This window comes from Phymastichus coffea, unplaced genomic scaffold (genome assembly GCF_024137745.1).
Source record: "Phymastichus coffea isolate CEN01 unplaced genomic scaffold, Cenicafe_Pcof_1.1 PCOF00382, whole genome shotgun sequence".
NCBI lineage: Eukaryota > Metazoa > Arthropoda > Insecta > Hymenoptera > Eulophidae > Phymastichus > Phymastichus coffea.
The window spans coordinates 1-19,828 of NW_026707193.1; the positions used below are offsets into that span (position 1 = coordinate 1).

Consider the following 19,828-nt stretch of genomic DNA (forward strand, 5'->3'; position numbering starts at 1 on the left):
ATCGCTGCTTTATCGCGTATGAAAGTCCGTTCAACTCAGTGTCTCTCTCTCTCTTTCAGTCTCTCAATTTATTGTACCCTTTTTGCGACACTCGAAAATCCGGCTCCGATTCACGACCTGGCAAGCTCTCCTCTAAAGATAGCCAAGCTCGAACTCGGTCAAAGTGAAATGCATATTCGCTTGCTGCTACTGTCTTAGTTTTATTAGCACTTCGCTTGAGTATATCGATCACTTATTAAAACGGCTCTTTTCCCAAAGAGGATCTCAATTAAAACTCACTCGTTATTGCACCTTGAATGCGCCGAGTGCGAGGTCACTCTTTTGCAGTTGGTGAAACAAAGCGACGTGTATTTACGAAGATGCGCTTCACGCCGTTTCGAGCTTCATGAGCTTGTTTAAACATCTCATCGCCCGGGTGAGAGTGACAAGATTTGCCTGTGTAGTAATGCGCTGGAAATGAGGCACGTATAGTTCTGAAATGCTCTTTGCGAGGATGCTTTAATAGGAAAGAGGATTCTCATCTGTTCTTAAAAGTCGGAACAAAGAATATTCATTTTCTAACGTTGTCATTTCATCGTGACAGCACGTCGCTAATAAAAAAAGCTCCCTTTATATATTCGTATAATGTATTTGTCTCTAGGGCGCCGTTTAGTTACGTAATTTGTTGCCAGCGAGACTTGTCGATTCTTTTTAATTCTTCATAAATGTTTCTCTGGGCTCTTTCAAGAAAACTTTTTTTTTCGCTCAAAAACACAATGCTGCGTGTTTCCAACTGCGTAGTGCACTTCACGTCATCTGTAACGTCATAGTACAGACGAGAGAGAGAGAGAGAAAAAGAGAGAGAGAGAGAGTCGCCACCCACGCGTCGTCGAGAAAATCGTTAAAGGAACGAGGTCGCCCACCCGTCAACTTAGACCGATCGGATATTTATGCGTCTCTCTCTCTCTCTCTCTCTCTCTCTCTCTCTCTCTCTCTCTCTCTCTCTCTCTCTCTCTCTTTCTCTTCTTTCTCTCTCTCTCTCTCTCTCCTCTCTCATCTCTCTCTCTTTCCTCTCTCTCTCTCTTTCTTTCTCTTTCTCTTTCTCTCGCGAAAAGTTTACTTACGTTTTATAATTTAGTGCGGAATAAATAATAATTCACGAAATTCCAATAAAAAATTGCATGACCTTGCAGCTAATCTTTCTAAAAGCTCTCTTCCCATCTTTTGTACCGTCGAGTCTTATGTATTGAAAATATCTTTCCTCCAGTCGGTTGATCGATCCAATAGTAACTGCTGCAAGAAAGGGGCCGGAGAAAGAAAAGTTCTCGTAAAGCTCCTGATAGCTTTTCAAGGGAGAATACCGTATTTTCAGCATTTAATTGTAGATTAGCTCGTATTTCTTGGTATTACTTCAAATTAATAGAAAATGTCACGAAGACTTTCAATTGGCAGACGCGCGTTTGCACAAAGCTATTTTCTGATTTTCATTACTGCCAAACATTCTAGATAATCAATAGACCAGTCAACAAGGAAAACGACGAATGCTCTAGGAAAATTGAAAAGAATAAAAGCAAGCTCGCAAACACGTAGGTTAACGGCATCGCAAGCTTACTCTTTGCAAAATGACCCCACCTATATCCTTCGGGTTAACGCACGATCGCGTGCATGGTCGAGCCATGCACACACACACACACCGCTCCCTCGCGCGTCTGTCCTTCTTATTAACTTCTGGGGAAAATCGCTACTCGCCTCTGCGAGCTTACAATTTTATTTACAAAAATGGCAATTTACGTTCTATCGACTGCTGTGCTTTTCTCTCGTGTCAGTCAGTCGTCGAACAATCAGCATCCATGATTCAAAAGTAAACAGAATGATCAATCGACGACACGTGAATAATAACTGTTTCGCAATACGATAGTCAGCTGAGCAACAGCAATAGCCAGATGGCTCTTCTCTACTGGTCATGCAGAAGGCCCTCGTATGCGCGCGGGCGACGGTTGAAAGACCATTACGAGATCGTTCTCATGTGTGCGGTAAGCTTTGTAGTTTTGGAGGAAGTTAATCGCCGATACGTCGTTTAATTTTCTTGCGTCTGCAACGCCCGAAAGAAGAAAAAATAGACAGGGAAAAAGTATTATTCTTCGCGTTCAATCGAAGTGGAATCCCGCGAGCCGGCCATTCCGTTTCAAAGGCAATCCGACAAACTCCGCACTCCTCGAGGAATTCAAAGTGCACCAGCCGGAGTTGAATACGAAATGAATGAGGAAGAGGATACACCGGACTAGTTTATTTATTTATTTTTTTCTTTTTTTATCATTTTATCCGGGGAATATTCAACGTCGCCAATGCAATTTTAGATTGAAACAATCAAATGACGCGTCTGACCGTACCCAGTCGTTACTACTGCGAGTCATCGCAAAAACAACTGAACACGTCACAACAGATGCGCGCCCTCCACACAGAGAATTCCGTTGACCCCCAACAAAAATACAGTTACCTAAATCTAGACATCGATCGATATAATGTAGCAAACTATGTGGATTTTGGCGACGGCGATGTTAGATGTATATCGCCCGTAGATTTACCCAATTCCCTCGGCTGATCGAGCTGATCGCATTTATCACATTACCGCAAGCCGTTTCGGTTTTCTCCGTCAGCCAAGATTTCAATTTGCTATCGAATTTTCGAGTCTAAAGCATTGCCGTCCGTTGCCCACGGCGGTGTGCGTCGATTTTTCGCGCGACGTGTCTGAAAAATCGCATCATCCAGCGGCGACGCGACGGAAATCATCCAATCGTCGTTGTCGTCGGAGTGAAATTGACGCTCGTCGGCGCAGATATACGTGTAGCGGTTACGAGTCGTCTTATCGCCTCGGCGATCGCCGTAATTCAATTTATGTCGCGGGGGATTTGCATACGTCTCGACATGGAGTAGGGTTGTCGCCTTGTAATTAGCTCTATATTCATCTTTTTTTTTTCTGAAGTCTCATGATGAGAGGGGAGTGAGCAATAACTTTATTTGACTATTGGATGTCTTTCACGACTATTCGGTGGGATTTCTGATGAGTTACTTTAAACGTGAGGTAGATAGAGACGGTCGAGGAGTTTAGCGTTGAAATCAACTTTCAAAACTCAGTCAGTTTTTCATCGGTGGAACATGTTTCTGAATTATGCCGACAAGGTATTCAACCTTTATCGTTTCAGCTGTGACCAATAAATAGTTGTCTATTTTGAGCTTTGTGAAAGTAAAAAATTTTTACGAATCAAGTATTCGCTCATTTTTCTTAAATCAATCACGACACGAATCGCGTCTTGATGCACTAAAAAAGACGGACTAGTAAACAGTGAATATTCGCCATCGAACAATTTCAACAATCCACAGAGCTCACGCAAACAATCGAGAAGGAGAAACAGCTCGATTTCGATTATCGGAAGCGCACATCGCTAGTTGAAAAAACAAAACGCGCGTAAACACAAACGGGAAGAATAAAAGAAAAACGAGGCGAGCAAACAAACTGCCGCATCACAACCATTGTTCTTACCGAAGCGTCGCGAGATCTCTTTTACGCATCGTCTCCCAAAAGCGTTCAATTGCTAAGATCCTGGCCGTTACATCGCTCATCTCCGTTAAGAGGTGCGCGTGTAAACGTCAGCGAAACTCCAAAAAGTGATTCGCGCTCCCAATCAACAGTTCACCGCTCGAGACTAGTTTGCTTATTACCGTCGAGATTGTCGGCGAGAGTTCGCTGCGCTTGCCATTCTCGGCTATTGTGAAAGTTCGCTTTGGCTAAGTTTTTAAGACGCATGCGTGTGCGCCGACAATACACTACCGATTTTACGATCGCCAACATTGAAAGCTGTCCCGTTGGATCATTCTCCACCGTTCCGTGCCCGTAGGCCTCGCATCAGTACGTCGCGGCTGAAAGTTCATTGCCCCGAAAGCTTCTTCGGCCACCTCGCTGCACACACGATCTCTTTTTCCTTCTTCGCTCATTCGGCACAACGAATAACTCACTTTCACTTGATCCCATAAAAGCGCGTGAGTGCTGGTGTCCGCGTACGCAGCTCAATAACGGGAACGGAAGGTCAAGGTCGTTGCGTATCGAGCTGCGACGACACGTTCCTGCGTGCAATACTCCTGTCGCGGTGCTTTCGGATTGGAAACCAGCAGTGCATTCCAATGGATTTTCCTTCTAAATGACAAACGAATATGAGTTTATAAAGAGATAAGGTTTCTAGAATTTTCATTACAATGCGTGCGCTCTTTACGCTCTCGTGTACATGTGTGACCGCAGACAGTGGAGAAGAAAAGGATATAGCGTCAGTTCGTGTTCCTTAAAAGAACTTTTTTTTTTTACGAACCAACCGCAATTTGCTTTTCTTAGGCTCGCGTGCAAATAATCGGGCGTCTTCAGTGTAGTCGCCGCGGAAAAAATAAATCATTGTTATTTTTTACTTTTGTTATTGTTACAGATCTGGTACACTGCACGAACGAGCCAAACGTATCGATTCCACAACTGGCAAATCTATTGATCGAACGATCACAAAACACAAACTGGACGGTAGTTTTTAAAGCACTCATCACGGTACATCATATGATGTGCTACGGCAATGAGGTGAGTTCAATCATTTTTATAAATTGTATTAACGTAATCTCGTCTTTGCGTCTATGCGTCTACGAACGGCAATTGCAATGAGTTCAATACCATTCGCGCGAATTAAGAACGCGAAAGTATCCGTAGACTTGTTGATATCGAAATCAGATGATAAAAAAAAGAAACAAAAAAATAGAAACCTCTCTCGCCGGCGGTCTAATCGCCACGCCAATTTGAGCGCGCACGTGCAATAATTATTTTTAACACCTTGGCTGTTAAAGACACCTGTGCGTCTCTTGAGAACGCAAGCTTCAACTTGACATTGAGACCAGGGAGGCAAGATCTTTATTTAGCCTTGACTACATTCTTTGAGACGGTTGCAAGCTAACCGATTATCTCTTTTTTGGCATTCTCTCGTTCTTCTTTTGTACGGGATATTTTGGTTGATTGTTTTTGCGAACTGTCGAATAGTTCGAATGTTTTTCGTAGTCGGATTGATCAATTTTCTATTATATTTTAAGCAATATATTTACCATGTGATTGTTGGTTATGATTGTTATATACTTGGTTTATTTGGCAATCACAATTGTGTATATATCTATGCGAACTATATTATGCATTTGTTGTGTGTGCAATCTACGTACACTAGCTCTCTCTTTCGAAAAATAAAACATTTTCAATTGTTACTGCAATTACTGGCAATATTTTGACATAAAGAATAACAATTTAAGAGCTTTAAAAAATAAAAAATTGTATAATAATATTTTTGAAATGTTATTCTGACACTTCTTACGTAAATTCGTTTTTGTTATCGTGCTCCTTCTTTCATATAAAAATGTCTCATTTACTTGATGCACTCAAAAATCTTAGAAGACTCAATATACGTACTAAGCTACGTAGACGCGTTAGGAAAATGTGCCGAGTAGTTATTGAATAAATACATTTCTTGTATTTTTCAGAGGTTTACGCAGTATCTCGCATCCAGCAACAGTACATTTCAACTGAGTAATTTCCTCGACAAAAGTGGGGTACAAGGTATCTACCAATAAAGTTTGTAATAGTATTTAAAAATAACACGAAAACATTGTTTTCTAAGGGACCGAGTTACAAAACGAACTTTCAGTTTCACTCAAAATCGTTTCACACTATCAATACTAATTACTCTCCAGACTAATCAAAACTCATCAATAGTACTTAATTTTCAGTCTCGGTTTCTTTCATTCAAGTACTAATTCAATGCCGTTGATTCTCGAAGAACCATTAATCTCCATACAGATTAACAGCAAGCGAAAGTTACTCTTTACAAGTTTATCTTTCGAGACGCGAACCGTAAAATTGCAAACTCGACATGTATTTCTCAGAACGGAAAAAAACAAGAACAATTTCTAAGCAGGCAATTAATGCTTCACGTGTACAGAGAACATTTTTATAGGTGCATTGACACTTATTGCGAAGGCGCTGTTTTTTATGGCGTTGTAAAACTGGCGAAGAATAAAAAAGAAACAACTTTGTACATCTTCTTTCGAATTGGGAGTAATCCATCGTCGTGACGACTAATTTTGAAAGATTTTGACATATATCAAAAAATTTACTTTTAAATACTAATAAGTCAAAAAAATAATGAAGTTAGATGATACGATTCACTCGCCACACTAACAACTCCATTTTTATGTAATAGTCGAGGCAATCTTATTTTAATTTTGTCATCTTCATGATATATAAAATGATGATGTGAACACATCTTGAACGAACTTTCAAACCACATTTTTTTTCAAAACTTCGCTACATCAGTTAACGCTAAATAAAACTGATAAAGCTAATAGATAACGAAATGTGTTCACGTCTGAAAGCACTGCTGACTCGACTAACCTGAAATAATTTTCTTTCTATTGGCGTGGGTGGAGCTGGAGCACGCGTGGGTGAGTCCTATACCACTTTGAAATTCCTTTGCTGTATTTAACATCATTTTAATCGATTACTAACTGTTTTTTTCTCTGGCACTCTAATCAAACTTGATTTTTATTTCATCTTGTTTTGAAAAATTTAACACGATACTAACTTTCAAATCTTAGTTTATTACGAGATGTGCTTATTATTCATTTTTTTACTGAGCAATTAAGTTCTAAATGAAGAAAAACAATGCTGTACTTTAAAATTTGCGTTTAATGTAGTAATAGAAAGCCCTCTCATGCCGTTAGAGGCGATGCTATGAAGACGTTTCTAACGAAAGTTCTCATTACTTATTCTTAGAATAACAGGATTTATAAGTCAATGATTTACAATTTTATAATGAAATTAATGATTTTATTAACAAGTTAATTAATTTTATGTGACATTTTTTAATGGGTAGCTTGAATTATGTTGATCTAATGTATTACAGTTTATGTATGATTTATGTATTACAGTTGGCGTTGTGTTAATACTGTAAATCATATCAAAATGAATTTATGGTAATTATGAATTAATTTTTTAGGTTACGACATGTCACCATTCATCAGAAGGTATGCCAAATACCTCAACGAGAAGGCTCTTTCATACAGGACTGTTGCATTTGATTTCTGCAAAGTCAAGAGGGGGTGAGAAATTACTTTTTTTCCTAAAAACATTATAAATTCCTAGTTTCAATCAAACAAGCCTATAGATACTATTATCAAATTAAAGTATTGAGTCTTGATTGGTTTTTGTATTCTGTTATCCTAAAATATAACCTGAATTTAACGTAACTGAATTTTGATTGTGTACTAAAATGTTTAATTTAGCAATAGATCAAACAAATTTTGTAAATCATCTAAATCTGAGTATAGGAAGGAAGATGGAACGCTGCGCACAATGAACGCTGAGAAACTACTGAAAACGCTGCCGGTGTTGCAAGCACAGCTCGACTCATTGCTCGAATTCGACTGCTCTGCCAATGATCTCACGAACGGAGTCATCAACATGACCTTTATGCTGCTCTTCCGAGATCTCATTCGGCTTTTTGCTTGCTACAACGACGGCATTATTAATCTTTTAGGTGAGTGAAAGAACAACATTGATGCTTACAGTATCTACTATTTATTCGAATAAGTGCTGTATTTAATTAGTCAGTTGATCAGTCTCTAATTAATGTTTATTTCTATATTGCAGAAAAATACTTTGATATGAACAAGAAACAATGCAGAGACGCTTTGGATTTATATAAAAAATTTTTGATTAGAATGGACAGAGTGGGAGAATTTCTCAAAGTTGCAGAAGTAAATAATATTTTCATCAAAGCATCAAATACGCTTAACAGTATCATACAATAATATCGTCTTCTTTACAGAATGTAGGTATAGACAAGGGTGACATTCCAGACCTAACAAAGGTAAAAATAACTTTCATCAAACTTCTTTTCAATACAAATTTAGTTAATTTAACATTCATGTTATTACTGTTAGGCTCCCAGCAGTTTACTCGACGCACTAGAACAGCATCTTGCCTCGCTTGAAGGCAGGAAAGGTTCAGCAGCCAATACCCCGACTCAGTCAGCGAGGTACACGCAAATACCAATGTCTTCTATGTGTAATCTAATACTATTATTACGGGAACCAGTGGGAAGATAGTTGTAATCTATTTTTGAGCTTCTAACTATTAATATAACATTAGCTAGTGTCATTAACACGAGATAACTAATTAACAAGAATACATGGTTACCTTCTCTTCCCACTGACATTTTTTTTTAAATCTCGGTGTCAAGACGAATGACTTTTAATATTCTAACTGTTGGAGGCAACTAAAATATAAATCTCTTTTTATAACACCTGGGATATAATTGGAATTATCTTTAACTTCGCATGTCCATAAATTTTTAATTATTTGGTCTGAATACTTAATGAATATTGCTATTCATTTTTTTTTCAATTGATATAACACGATGGGTCTATTGTGTTAAAACAATTTTTTTTACAAAATAAGGAAAATGAATAGCGATTATAAAATAACTGGCTATATGGACATGCCTATAATCCTTTCCTAATAACAAACTTATCCTTAAACCTTGCATCGACCATCATATCACGTGCACCAAAATCTCGAAATTTTCATTCTTCACGAGACAAAATTTTGTTTTCTTTCAAACTGCACAAATCAACACACAGATCCAATACAAATTTTTCAAATCACATAATTTTAAAGAACAGTTGTGATTTTAGAAATTTAGAAATTTCTAGATTTTTGAGGTTCATGAAATTTAAAAAATTTATGTGTTTAAAATAATATGTTAATACTTTTTAATCTGTACTTTTTAAAATAGATTGAGTAACATTTTATCGTTATCGTAGTTGTTAATCCTCTCAAAAAATTGGTGTAATTGAAATTATTCTATATAATTAGCACAACAATTAGTAACTTACTAATAGTAAACAACACGACAGTATACATAGATTAATATTGTAAACTTGGATTGGTCAACCGTTTTGTATACATTTAAAGTTTAATCAATCACCATAGTATTATGAAAAAAAGTTAGTTGGAACTAACTAATGGATGTGATGCTTGATAATTCATATTTAATTTAGCCACACTAACCAATCAATCCTTGGTCTTGATATATATGTGTTTGGTTAAGAAATAGATGTAGTTCTATTATTTTAAATTAATTCTCAATTAACAGCATGAAAATCTTTATGTGCCTAAAATTTAAGTGAAATATTTTCGATGCACATTTAAATTTAATGGAAATGCCCGATAAACTATAAGGTGTTAATAATAAGTAATTGCCTGGGTAAAAAGAGTCAGTTAGAAAGTAGTCGTAGGTTTTCAATCCAATGGATTTTGAAAGTAGTAGACTGAAGAGCAGAGTGAGTGCCAACAATTTTTCCCCAGGCGCCTAAAAGTATACGTATATAAGGTAGTTGTTAGGCATGTGGTAACACACTGGATTACAATGACACATTATTAATTTATACACATTCTACACAACACTTTATCAACACGTATACTTAATTTAAAACGTAAATTTGCATTTATATGTACTACACTGTTTTTTTTCTTTTTGTCTTCTCCTTTTTTTTTAAAAATCTCTCTCGATCATCAACTCCTGTCATCACACTTCTCTCTCACACTCTCTATCTCTGTCTCTCTCACACTCTATCTCTGTCTCTCTCTCTCTCTCTCTCTGTCTGTCTGCCTCTCTCTCTCACTTACTCTCTCTACCTCTTTCTCTCTTTCTCTGTCTGTTTGTCTGTCTGTCTCTCTGTCTGTCTGTCTGTGTCTGTCTGTCTGTCTGTCTGTCTCTCTCTCTCTCTCTCTCTCTCTCTCTCTCTCTCTCTTTCTCTCTCTCTCTCTCAACACTTGAACTTTTCATCGAAAAAAAACATCGATTCCATATCCTTCCCCAACTACCTACCCTTCAATCCCGATACAAAACAATCCGAAAAGCAGCAATCGAACGAATGTAAAGTCGGGAGTGTCCGCCCTATCTTCCACCAGCACTGCCTTCGGTACCGCGGCCAGTAACCAGAGAGTTGAGGGCGCTGGAAATGGGCACATTGATGATGTTGTTAGGCAACAGGCTCTTGCTGAAGAGGAAGCCGTGTTAAATCAGTACAAGGTTGGTTACTCGGTAAATTTAACTTTTATCAAAGATCTTATGCTCGTTTAAAATTACTTAATTTTTTTTTCAATTTTCTGACGTAAGAGTCTTTGTTAATCATAATAATATTTATCTAGCAGGCTAAGGTACAATCACCGACTAATGCAGCCAGTACAAATCCATTCCTCAGTTCTCCAGCTCATGCAGCAGGTCAGCCCATTGTTGATCTATTTGGCAGTGCACCAGCCGCAGATAGCCAGGTATGCTTTGGATACAGTTACTTTGAACATCATATAACAATTGAAAGTATTACTAATTTTTTGTAACTTTTGACAACAGAAAGCTTCAGACGATCTATTGCAATTAGCAGGAAATCCATTTGCAGACATGTTTGGAGCATCACAAGCAGCTCCAGCCCAAACAGCTCCAGTACAAAACAATATGTGGATGACTAATGGTAAGTACTAGTAGTCGTAGAAAGATGGTAGTAATTATTATTACTTTATTTTATTCATGACATCTCAATTGGTTATCAGATGGATAACGATGTTCCAAACAGAAATTTATATTTTTATCAAAATTATGTAAATATATAAGAAACATCGATATTCAATATAATTTTATTATGATCAATATATCACCGTTTGGTTGTTTTATTTCAGTTTTATCGAGCACACATTTTACTTTTGGTTTTGTAGGTTTCGCCGTGGCACAACCAGCAACTAATAACTTTGTTACAGATAACAACTTCTCATCAGTGTTTGGCAATCAAGACCAACAAACCGGTAAGTAGTCACAGGAATGTCCACAAAGAAGATGCATTTTGCGGTGTGTTGTTTATAAACCCGAATTATCTACTCTTTCTGTCATCTTTTTTTCTTTTTCTTTAACCCTATATACTTGATTTTCGATGTACATGTATACATTAACTCATAGCGTCATACTAGATAAATTAATCTACTGCTCAATCCGCAAAATTGGAACTAACACGAAGGAAATCATTGAAAAATTGCTTGCCTATACATTAACAGATTTTTTTTCATACGTGAGAGTTTTCTCTGATTGAGTACTGTTAGAGTTCATCAGTTAACCAGTCTAGTAAAGTAGGTTCTTGTCTAATGTGAGATTTACGCCCGAGAGAAGCGAGGGTGGAAAGGCATATGAGACGAGAATCTCTTTTCTAAACATGTTAGCTATGATATTTTTCAAATCATGCGGAAAGTGCGAATTTGAGCGTAAGTCTTTTACCGAGCGTGTGGCAAAGTCGTACTTTCCGCACGTCGTATTGAAAAATTAGCACTCTCATGCAGGTACATGCAAAACATGGAGTTTACTATGTGCCCTGTCATAGAAATTTACTTTTATTAATATTTTTAGTGGCGCGTTTAGTTTAGTCCATAGTTTGCCCGTATCTATTTACCCCTTGACTAACATAAATCAATGCACTTTATTCTATTAATTTTAATCTTCGAGAAACTTTTTGCTTTACGTACACTTTAACCTTTCTGCTCTCGATATCAACGGCTGTGTATTTTGATAGACCCTTTGATAATAATATCTTTGCAAGTGATAAAATTAAAGAGCTTCAATAAAGAGACAAGGCGAAAGGTTTCTCAGGAAATTAGCCACGGAACATCATCGACATTGTGGCATCGTGCAGACATAAATACACGCCTTATACAATAAAAGAAGCGTGCACATCTCTGAGTCATTCAGTTTTCAAACTTCAAAATATAAAAATTACTCATCATCAGCCACAAAAAAAGACACACACGCGCGACATAACATTAGCAAAGAGCGAACTACGCCCGAGCGATTAATCATACGTGCACCTATGGTTACACTATTTATGCGCAAGCCGCTGCAGTCCCAGGAGCCCAAGGCATACCGAATCCCTTTGCTTCCGATTTCCCCTCCTCGGCTCCCCAAGCCGCCGAGCAGCAGCAGCCACAAGATATGCAACAGCATCAGCAAGAAGATTTATTCAGTAATCAGAAGGCAATGGATCTGTTTCGCGATAGTTCGACAGCACCATGTGTTGATCAGCAGCTTGTTGGAGATACGAGTACTGCGACACCACCATTCAGACCACCACCACCAGCATCGCCAGCGAAAAGCGCCTTCGACGATCTTAACGATAGTATACGTATGGCATTGGGTGGTTCACCCTCAAGACCACCACCTATGGCGCAACAACAGCAGCCTGCTGCCAATGCTACTGCATTTGGAATGTTTGATCAACAAGGGATGACGACGGCGACGATGCAGCAGCAACCTGGTGGACAAGTACCTGGCTACGGGGTTGCCCCCTCCCAACAAGCCCAACTCCCCATGGGATACGGATCCCCGGCTAAGCAGCCCTTGCCAGGTGATGGGACTATCCGCTAAAAAAAAGAAACGACCATACGTCACGCTTATGTACCTTGCCTCTTTTATTTTATTTGATTTCCTTTTTACGTTTTCATAAGAGAGTTTTGTTTTGTCGTTTTGTTTAATTATCAGCGATTTCTCCTTGGTTTTCTCTTTGTAAGCCTTTTAGCGATGTGTGCAACAATTGTCAGTCAGAGATTCTTTAGTGGACGGTTGCATACGCGCAAATGAATATATCGTCGCATGTGCTGTCTCTACAATCAGATAACCGGTTTATCATTTTTTTATCCCTTCTTCAATGATTAAACTCTTACTCTGAATGTATCATATAATGATTCTATTATTGAATGAGTGAAAAAATTATTTCTAATCTAAATGCATTTAATTTAGATATTCATAAGACCTCTTTCAAACTTGAATTCGTTTTTTGTTTTGCACTCACTGAACACTTTGTTGTTCTTCAATTTAATCGACGTATATTCTGTATCTTTGCTCCTTGTTGTCGTTACTTTATTTGATTGTACCTTTCGTTATGTTCATTTAAGAATGTAATTTAATTGCAGTTATTGTACCTAATTCGATATTATTTTTCAGTAAGTTATTTCGATTCACTAGTTTTTAATTTGGTGAACCAAACTAAATACGAAATAAGTAATATCTCGATCGTCAAAATCGTATAGATGCAAGCGTATAAAATCTTGCACTGTGGTGACGAATTTGAAATTCAGAACAACAATCAGCAAATTTGTTTATATTTATTACTTTCAGAGATAGTGGCATTTTATTTGATACATTTGACCATCATGATTTTCTCTCATAACGTTACTAATTATGATTTTCAATCAAAAAATGTAAACATATTTCATTTGATTTTGGTAAATGCTTTGTACTTTATACAGGTGTTTAAAGAACAAATATAAGTAGTTTATAATCAATCGCTAATACGTATAAAAAATGTTGTAGTCGCTTCGCAACGACGCATACTATAAAATATAATCTATTTTTTCAAAGCAATGTTGTTTTAAGTACATTTTGCTATTGAATGTTAATTTTCATAATTATATATACAAAAAACATGAGAGTCCCATACTATGAAAAAAGTTCAAAATGCCACATGTGCGTATATCAGTCCCTCCCGTACTCATAATTGATGACACAGTCGTGGATGCCGTGACATCTTTAAAACTTACTCACACATTCTGAACACTCTGGTACGTGTAACTAAAAGAGAACTAAAGAAATGCTTATGTTTTCTATCACAAAACACACAAACTAAAACCATAAAACATCGACTAACTGTGCATGTACCTTGTGGACATTGACAGCTTCGTTTTTCTTAATTTGCATGGCTATTCTTTTTTTAATTTTGGGTTACACTTACGGCTTGTTTTTTGTTCTTGTTCTCTTTCCTATTTTCTTTTTCCACAACACTTTTTTTGGTTCTGCACAACACTTCACCAACCACGCTTAGGTTTTGACGGTCTGGGTCCCACTCTCACCCCGGTGAGCTTCGAATCTGCAGCTAGTCACGTTTCAGCAGCTGCCGGACAACCGGCTGGCCAACAATCAACTCCAGGCAAGGTGCTAACCGGTGATCTTGATAGCAGTTTGGCTAGTTTGGCGCAGAATCTCAGCATCAACAAGAGTGCTCAGCAACAAGTCAAGTTAGTAGTGACAGATACCTTTTAGTTTTTTAGTTTCATGTACATAATAATGCAGATGTGAGTTTGTCTGACTATACTAGGATTTTGTATACTCAAAACAGTTTGCATAAATTTACATTTTTTATGATTACAAAAACTCTCTTGAATTGTATGAATTGAACAAGTAATTGGTTCGGTATGTTATAGTCTAACATTTCTATATTTATAGTTATTGGTATAATTAAATAAAAAATACTTTACTTTATTACTTAAATTAATCAAGTTATTAGTTATATCCAATGGTTTATTGAAATTTCTCCATTAGCAATTATAATCAACTGAATACATACGAAAAGTCCAATCCGTTCCACAAACACACAGCATCTGCATATGCAGAAATCTTCATTATTTAATAAACGTATAAAAGCAATGAACAGCATTATACAATAACGCACGTACATGATTCTTTTAGAGGCGTACAATGGAACTCGCCAAAGAACACGGCCAAGGCAGGCGGAACGGCCGGATGGACGCCCCAGCCTATGGCCGCGACAACGGGTGCCGGCTATCGACCGATGGTGAGTGCGCTTTTTCTTTTTGGGCCAGGCACTAGGAGCAACAGCAACAGCAGCAGCTCGCGCCTTAATCCGCAACTGCGTTCCACGCTTCACCGGCGATGCAGACCTACATACATTTTGTCCCTTATATATATCCTTTCGTGAAGCACGTTTTATTATTTACTTGTTCTTCTTCCTCATTATATACATATACCTATAGCTGTTGTTAGAGATGCACTCCACCGATACGCGTAGTTAAAATTTGTTATTCGATACAGTCTTTATACACGAACATCTAGTCCGATACATATCCTAGAATGGCAAGCTTTATTTGATAGATTCGGATGAGTCGAATACACGAATATACATAGTTAGCAAGTTTACCAGTTTATTTTGCATAAATTAGCAAAGTGATGCATGCATAGCATATCGGCATGTTACCGGCTGTTGCAGGGCCAAGGAATGACGCAACTTCCCCCGAGCACAATGGTCTTCCCCCCTCAGCCTGCGCCGCTGGTGAGTTTAGCTTCTCGAGGCACAGAAACGTTTTCAAATTCTTTTTATTATAATGCATACCTGGTAAGCCAATCAATCTCTGTGTGCTAGCTATATTATATACACTATTTCTCTTTCTCTCTCTCTTTCTCTCTCTCTTTCTCTCTCTCTTTCTCTCTCTCTAACTAACTCTACTCTACGGCTCTGTGAGATGACGAATCTGTAAACTAACAGATAATAACCACCAGGAAACTGCACTATCTTATTAATCCATTATTTTTAAATGTTCGTTTCGCTGCTCGATTCTGCAAACGTATATTTAATATCTTTTTGATATGCTAAGCTTTCACAATTATTACTATAATCTTGTTCATTGAAGTTGATGATATTTGTAAGATAGGTTACAAACTTCGTATTGTGTTTAAATGGTCGATCTAAAAATATGAAAAATATCAAAGCGAATTTGTCTTTCCAAGGGGAAAGATAAATCGATTTGAGATTTACTTATTATTGCACAAATCTTTGGCTTTTACAAGTGTGCTTCATTTTTTTTCATTCCTGCCTCTCACATGTAGGCTAGTTGTTCATCTGTTCATGTAGTATTAGTTTATTTATAGGAAAAATATCAAGCTTGTGCGAAAAATTGTGCTATAAGAAATATTCAACATAAAAAATTTAAAACTTGTATGTAGAAATATAAACTTACGAAATTGCCAAGAATTTCTCAAAAATAATAACGTAATTTGATTTGGTTTACACTGCAATTATAAGCAATTGTCAATAAAAATATTAACTTGTCAATAGAACAACATAGCGTTAAAATTGAATAAAGACCACGCGATCTAAAAATATGATTTCAATAAAAAAATGCAAAGAATATAAAGAGTGAAAAGTATGAAAAGAAATCGAAAGAAATTAAATAAAAGGCAAAGGTGGTGACGGTTGGTGATGTGTTTATATAAACAGGGTATGCAAGGCATGCCGATGGGTATGCAACCTGGCATGCAGCAAGTGAGACCGATGATGCAAGGTGGCCAGGCGCCAGCTGGTATGATGCCACAAGCGCAACCTACCACCGGTGCTGCTGTCTCAATTCAACAGCAGCCACCGGCGCAACCATCCCAGGCCAATCAGGTTCAGCTTGACCCCTTCGGTGCACTCTGAGCTACCTAGGTACTGACACGATCTGTCATCTCTAGAGTGCTTTTTGCTTCTTTTGAGTCTCTCCAGGGTTATCAAATATTGCCAAGCCATGTGAGAAATTACGAGTTTTCAACTTCAAACGTTCAATTCGTTCACTGTAAACAATGACAAATTTATCAATTGTTATTAACTATTATTCACTAACAAAGTAACTACTTGTCAGCATGTATATATTTTGAACTTTCGTAACAAAGATTATAAGTATTTAACACGTAACGCTGTAACTTCCTCCAAATTAATTTTGTATAAATCCTAAGCACTGCTTTTTACAAACACTTATTATTTACTTCAAACAATAACGTTGTACAATAATATTCATCCCAGATAAAGAAAATGCAAAACACGATTTTTCTTTCTTTCTGAGAATAATTATATTACGTATTAAGTACATTTTGTGAAATGCTCAGTGTGTTTCTTCTTGATTGCAGGATTGCAATTGGAAGTAAAAGGACGTAAAGAAGCACCAACACTTGTAAATACTGTGTAATAATGCCTATACAATTACCGAGATGCGTGCAAACAAACAAAAAACAAGCAGAGAAAATATGCAACACCCTGACTTCTCTAACTTTATCTTCGTTCGTCGTTCTCCCTTCTCGACTTTTCGCTTATACGCCCGTTCAACACGCCATAGCGAGACCAACCATGTCTTGTTTCTCTTCGCTACATTCTAATTATGGATACTGCTACACATGAATATGAACCGCTTGCAGGCGAGAAGGGCTCAAAGAACAATATCATCAGGATGAGATGCTTATCAGATTTATGCGCAGATGGAGTACGAATGATTATTGTAATAAAACGAATATACATTGCATGGTCCTATGTTTAATCAATTAAGATTATGTGTCGCAAGTGACTGCTGATTACTATTATATTCTTATTTTTTGCGAAGGATATAAAAGAAAATGTAGGGAAAAACACTGCTGTATTACGTTTCGAGATGTACATTTTCATTTATGTTTCTTTGATTATTATCATCATTATTATTATGATTAGCTATCAGCATCCATAATATAATTATTATTACAACGGTTGCTATAATTATTGTGCGATGTACGGGTGAGAGAGATACGTTAAACGAGATATTCTTTTTAAAGTATTAAGTACAATGTAATAATCTTTAAAATGTTAGCTTATAAATAATTACAAATGCGTATATAAAATACAGAATTTTAGAGTCAAGTAAGATAGACAAAATGAAAATGATGTTGAGGAGAACAAAAATTAAAGATAAAAGTTAGTGTGTGGTTTCCCCCTCTCCTCGTTAACTGTTCTTTCATCGTACTGTTTCGGTATGTCTTAATTAGGTAGTTAATTACACCACATTATAAGCGATTTAGAAATTATACCGATACTCATATGTACGTATGTAGAAAGTTGAGTCACATTTTTTGACATGGTTCCGTAAATTTATATACTGGAATTAGGTACTAACATCGGTGAATTGATTTTGACTATTATTTTGCATGAGCATTTGTTTTCTCTTATGTCGTGCTGGAGTATATAAATATTTTGGAACACTGCTTTATTAAGTTGCGTTGTATAAAAAACTCGATCAAAAAATTAAGTTTGTCTTGTTTTAGCAATCAAGTATCACTTTCAAGATATTTTATATTTTGTTTAATCTTTTATTTGTAAATGAAGTATTTACAATTTGATTTGTTAAAATGTCATTTGACTTTTTTCATAAACGATACTTTTATTAACTTAAATTAAGACGTAAATTATGAAATGTTAATGGTTGATGCGTACTTGAAATTTATAGATTTTGAAAGTATCAGTAAGTTCAGTTGGGTTGGGTTTTTTTATCAAATCATTATAAAATTTTGTGATCTGATGTTTTCAAAATACAGTATGATTAAATGATAATAGTTCAAATCAAATAAATTTTGTGAATTAAATTTGTGTGTTGAGTTTGTTGATTCAATTTTCTTTTAAAAAATAAAAAAATTAAGTTAAACGACAAAAACAAAGTAGCTTTTCTTTTTAGGTTTTGTTATTTTTAACAAAATGTTATAAATCGCGGAAAGAAAATTTTTTTCTTATATCTGTACTAGCAATTAATGTTTGAAAATATTTTTATACTTATACTTTATATACATATACATATACATATGTGTATGTGTGTATGTGTGTGTATAGAAACACACACACAAAAAAACACATACGCATTGAATACCATTCGAGATTGGACATTTTGTTGAAAAATCAGACGTATCATCAACGTGTATCTTATCAAAAAATTTAACAAAGATAGCTAATAGCCCATGCCTATTATTATTGAAGCGATATTAAGTATTTGTAAAAATCATCTTTTATCAGTAGAGTGCAATTTGAATGTTTAATTTATATGTGTATACGGATGCAACTTTGCGAGCATTTAAAAAAGTGAATAAGGGTTTTCTCAAGTGTAATAATTAATTATTGTATATTGAAAAATGAATGTAAGAGTAAAATAGAGATACATTTTACTTTTACAAGGTATATATACTTATTAAAATTTATTTGCTCATTATTTGTGCTTCTTTTCTTTATCCTTTTTTATCGTTAAATTTTTCTAATTAGCTACAATTATCCGTTGTTATCACAATGACTTCCTCGGCTCTAAGATAAATACTTCCCACATGTTTGCACATAGTTACTGTAATCATCAAAATCGAGTAGATAGATCAACTATTATTAAATGTGCGAAAAAAGAAAATCAAGAATGTTTGTTGCGACATTAAATAATATCAATTTAGAAGCGTAGAATTTCTGAGAAAGAAAAGAAAAATAGCATATGAGTATGAAAATGTAATGTATATTTTAAAGATATATGTAAGTATATTGCTTGAAGCGACAATGTTATGAGCTAAGTACCATGCAGAAATCTAAGCTTATATAAGTTGATATATTCATTCTGGAAAAATATATTAAGCAATACTAATTTTGTTTTGCAATAAAAACGAAAACTGTTCAAATTTTGAGGAATGTTGATTGATAAATATTTTGAATAGCGATTTATGAACTTCACAATATATTTAAAAATAAAAATTATCATGTTGTTTATATTGAAATGATTCTATTATTATTACACTCCTACTACATAAAAATAAAAAGATTAATATAGTCAATTCAAATTTTTGTAACATTAATATTTATAAGATATCCTGATGAGAATTTTTATATTTAAAAAGTTTTTTTGCGCGATCAATACTAAATGAATAATTATGTACATAAAAGAAAATCTTTATTTTCAGAATATTTAGCATTCTACATTCCTATCGTAATTAAATATTGTTAAGATTTCCGAATTTGCAATAGTAAAATTGGTTCATATGCGGCTATCTCAAAATTTGAATATCTATGTATGTATGTGTATATATATATATATATATATATATATATATATATATATATGATATATATATATGATATATATATGATATAT

General features: G+C 35.8%; 1 protein-coding gene across 1 annotated transcript; it reads left to right on the forward strand.

Annotated features, from left to right (window-relative positions):
- The first annotated feature begins 2,350 nt into the window (after window positions 1–2,350).
- LOC131675006 (phosphatidylinositol-binding clathrin assembly protein unc-11-like) lies at window positions 2,351–19,706 on the forward strand. Its single transcript, XM_058953790.1, has 19 exons — window positions 2,351–2,543; window positions 4,452–4,594; window positions 5,533–5,607; window positions 6,465–6,492; window positions 7,047–7,149; window positions 7,378–7,586; window positions 7,700–7,806; window positions 7,878–7,919; window positions 7,993–8,087; window positions 9,977–10,157; window positions 10,265–10,387; window positions 10,467–10,584; window positions 10,826–10,912; window positions 11,986–12,495; window positions 14,038–14,161; window positions 14,613–14,718; window positions 15,151–15,213; window positions 16,159–16,365; window positions 16,824–19,706. Exons 1-18 carry the CDS (start codon window positions 2,351–2,353, stop codon window positions 16,354–16,356), a joined length of 2,505 nt encoding a protein of 834 aa, XP_058809773.1. The 3' UTR covers window positions 16,357–16,365; window positions 16,824–19,706.
- Window positions 19,707–19,828: the final 122 nt, after the last annotated feature.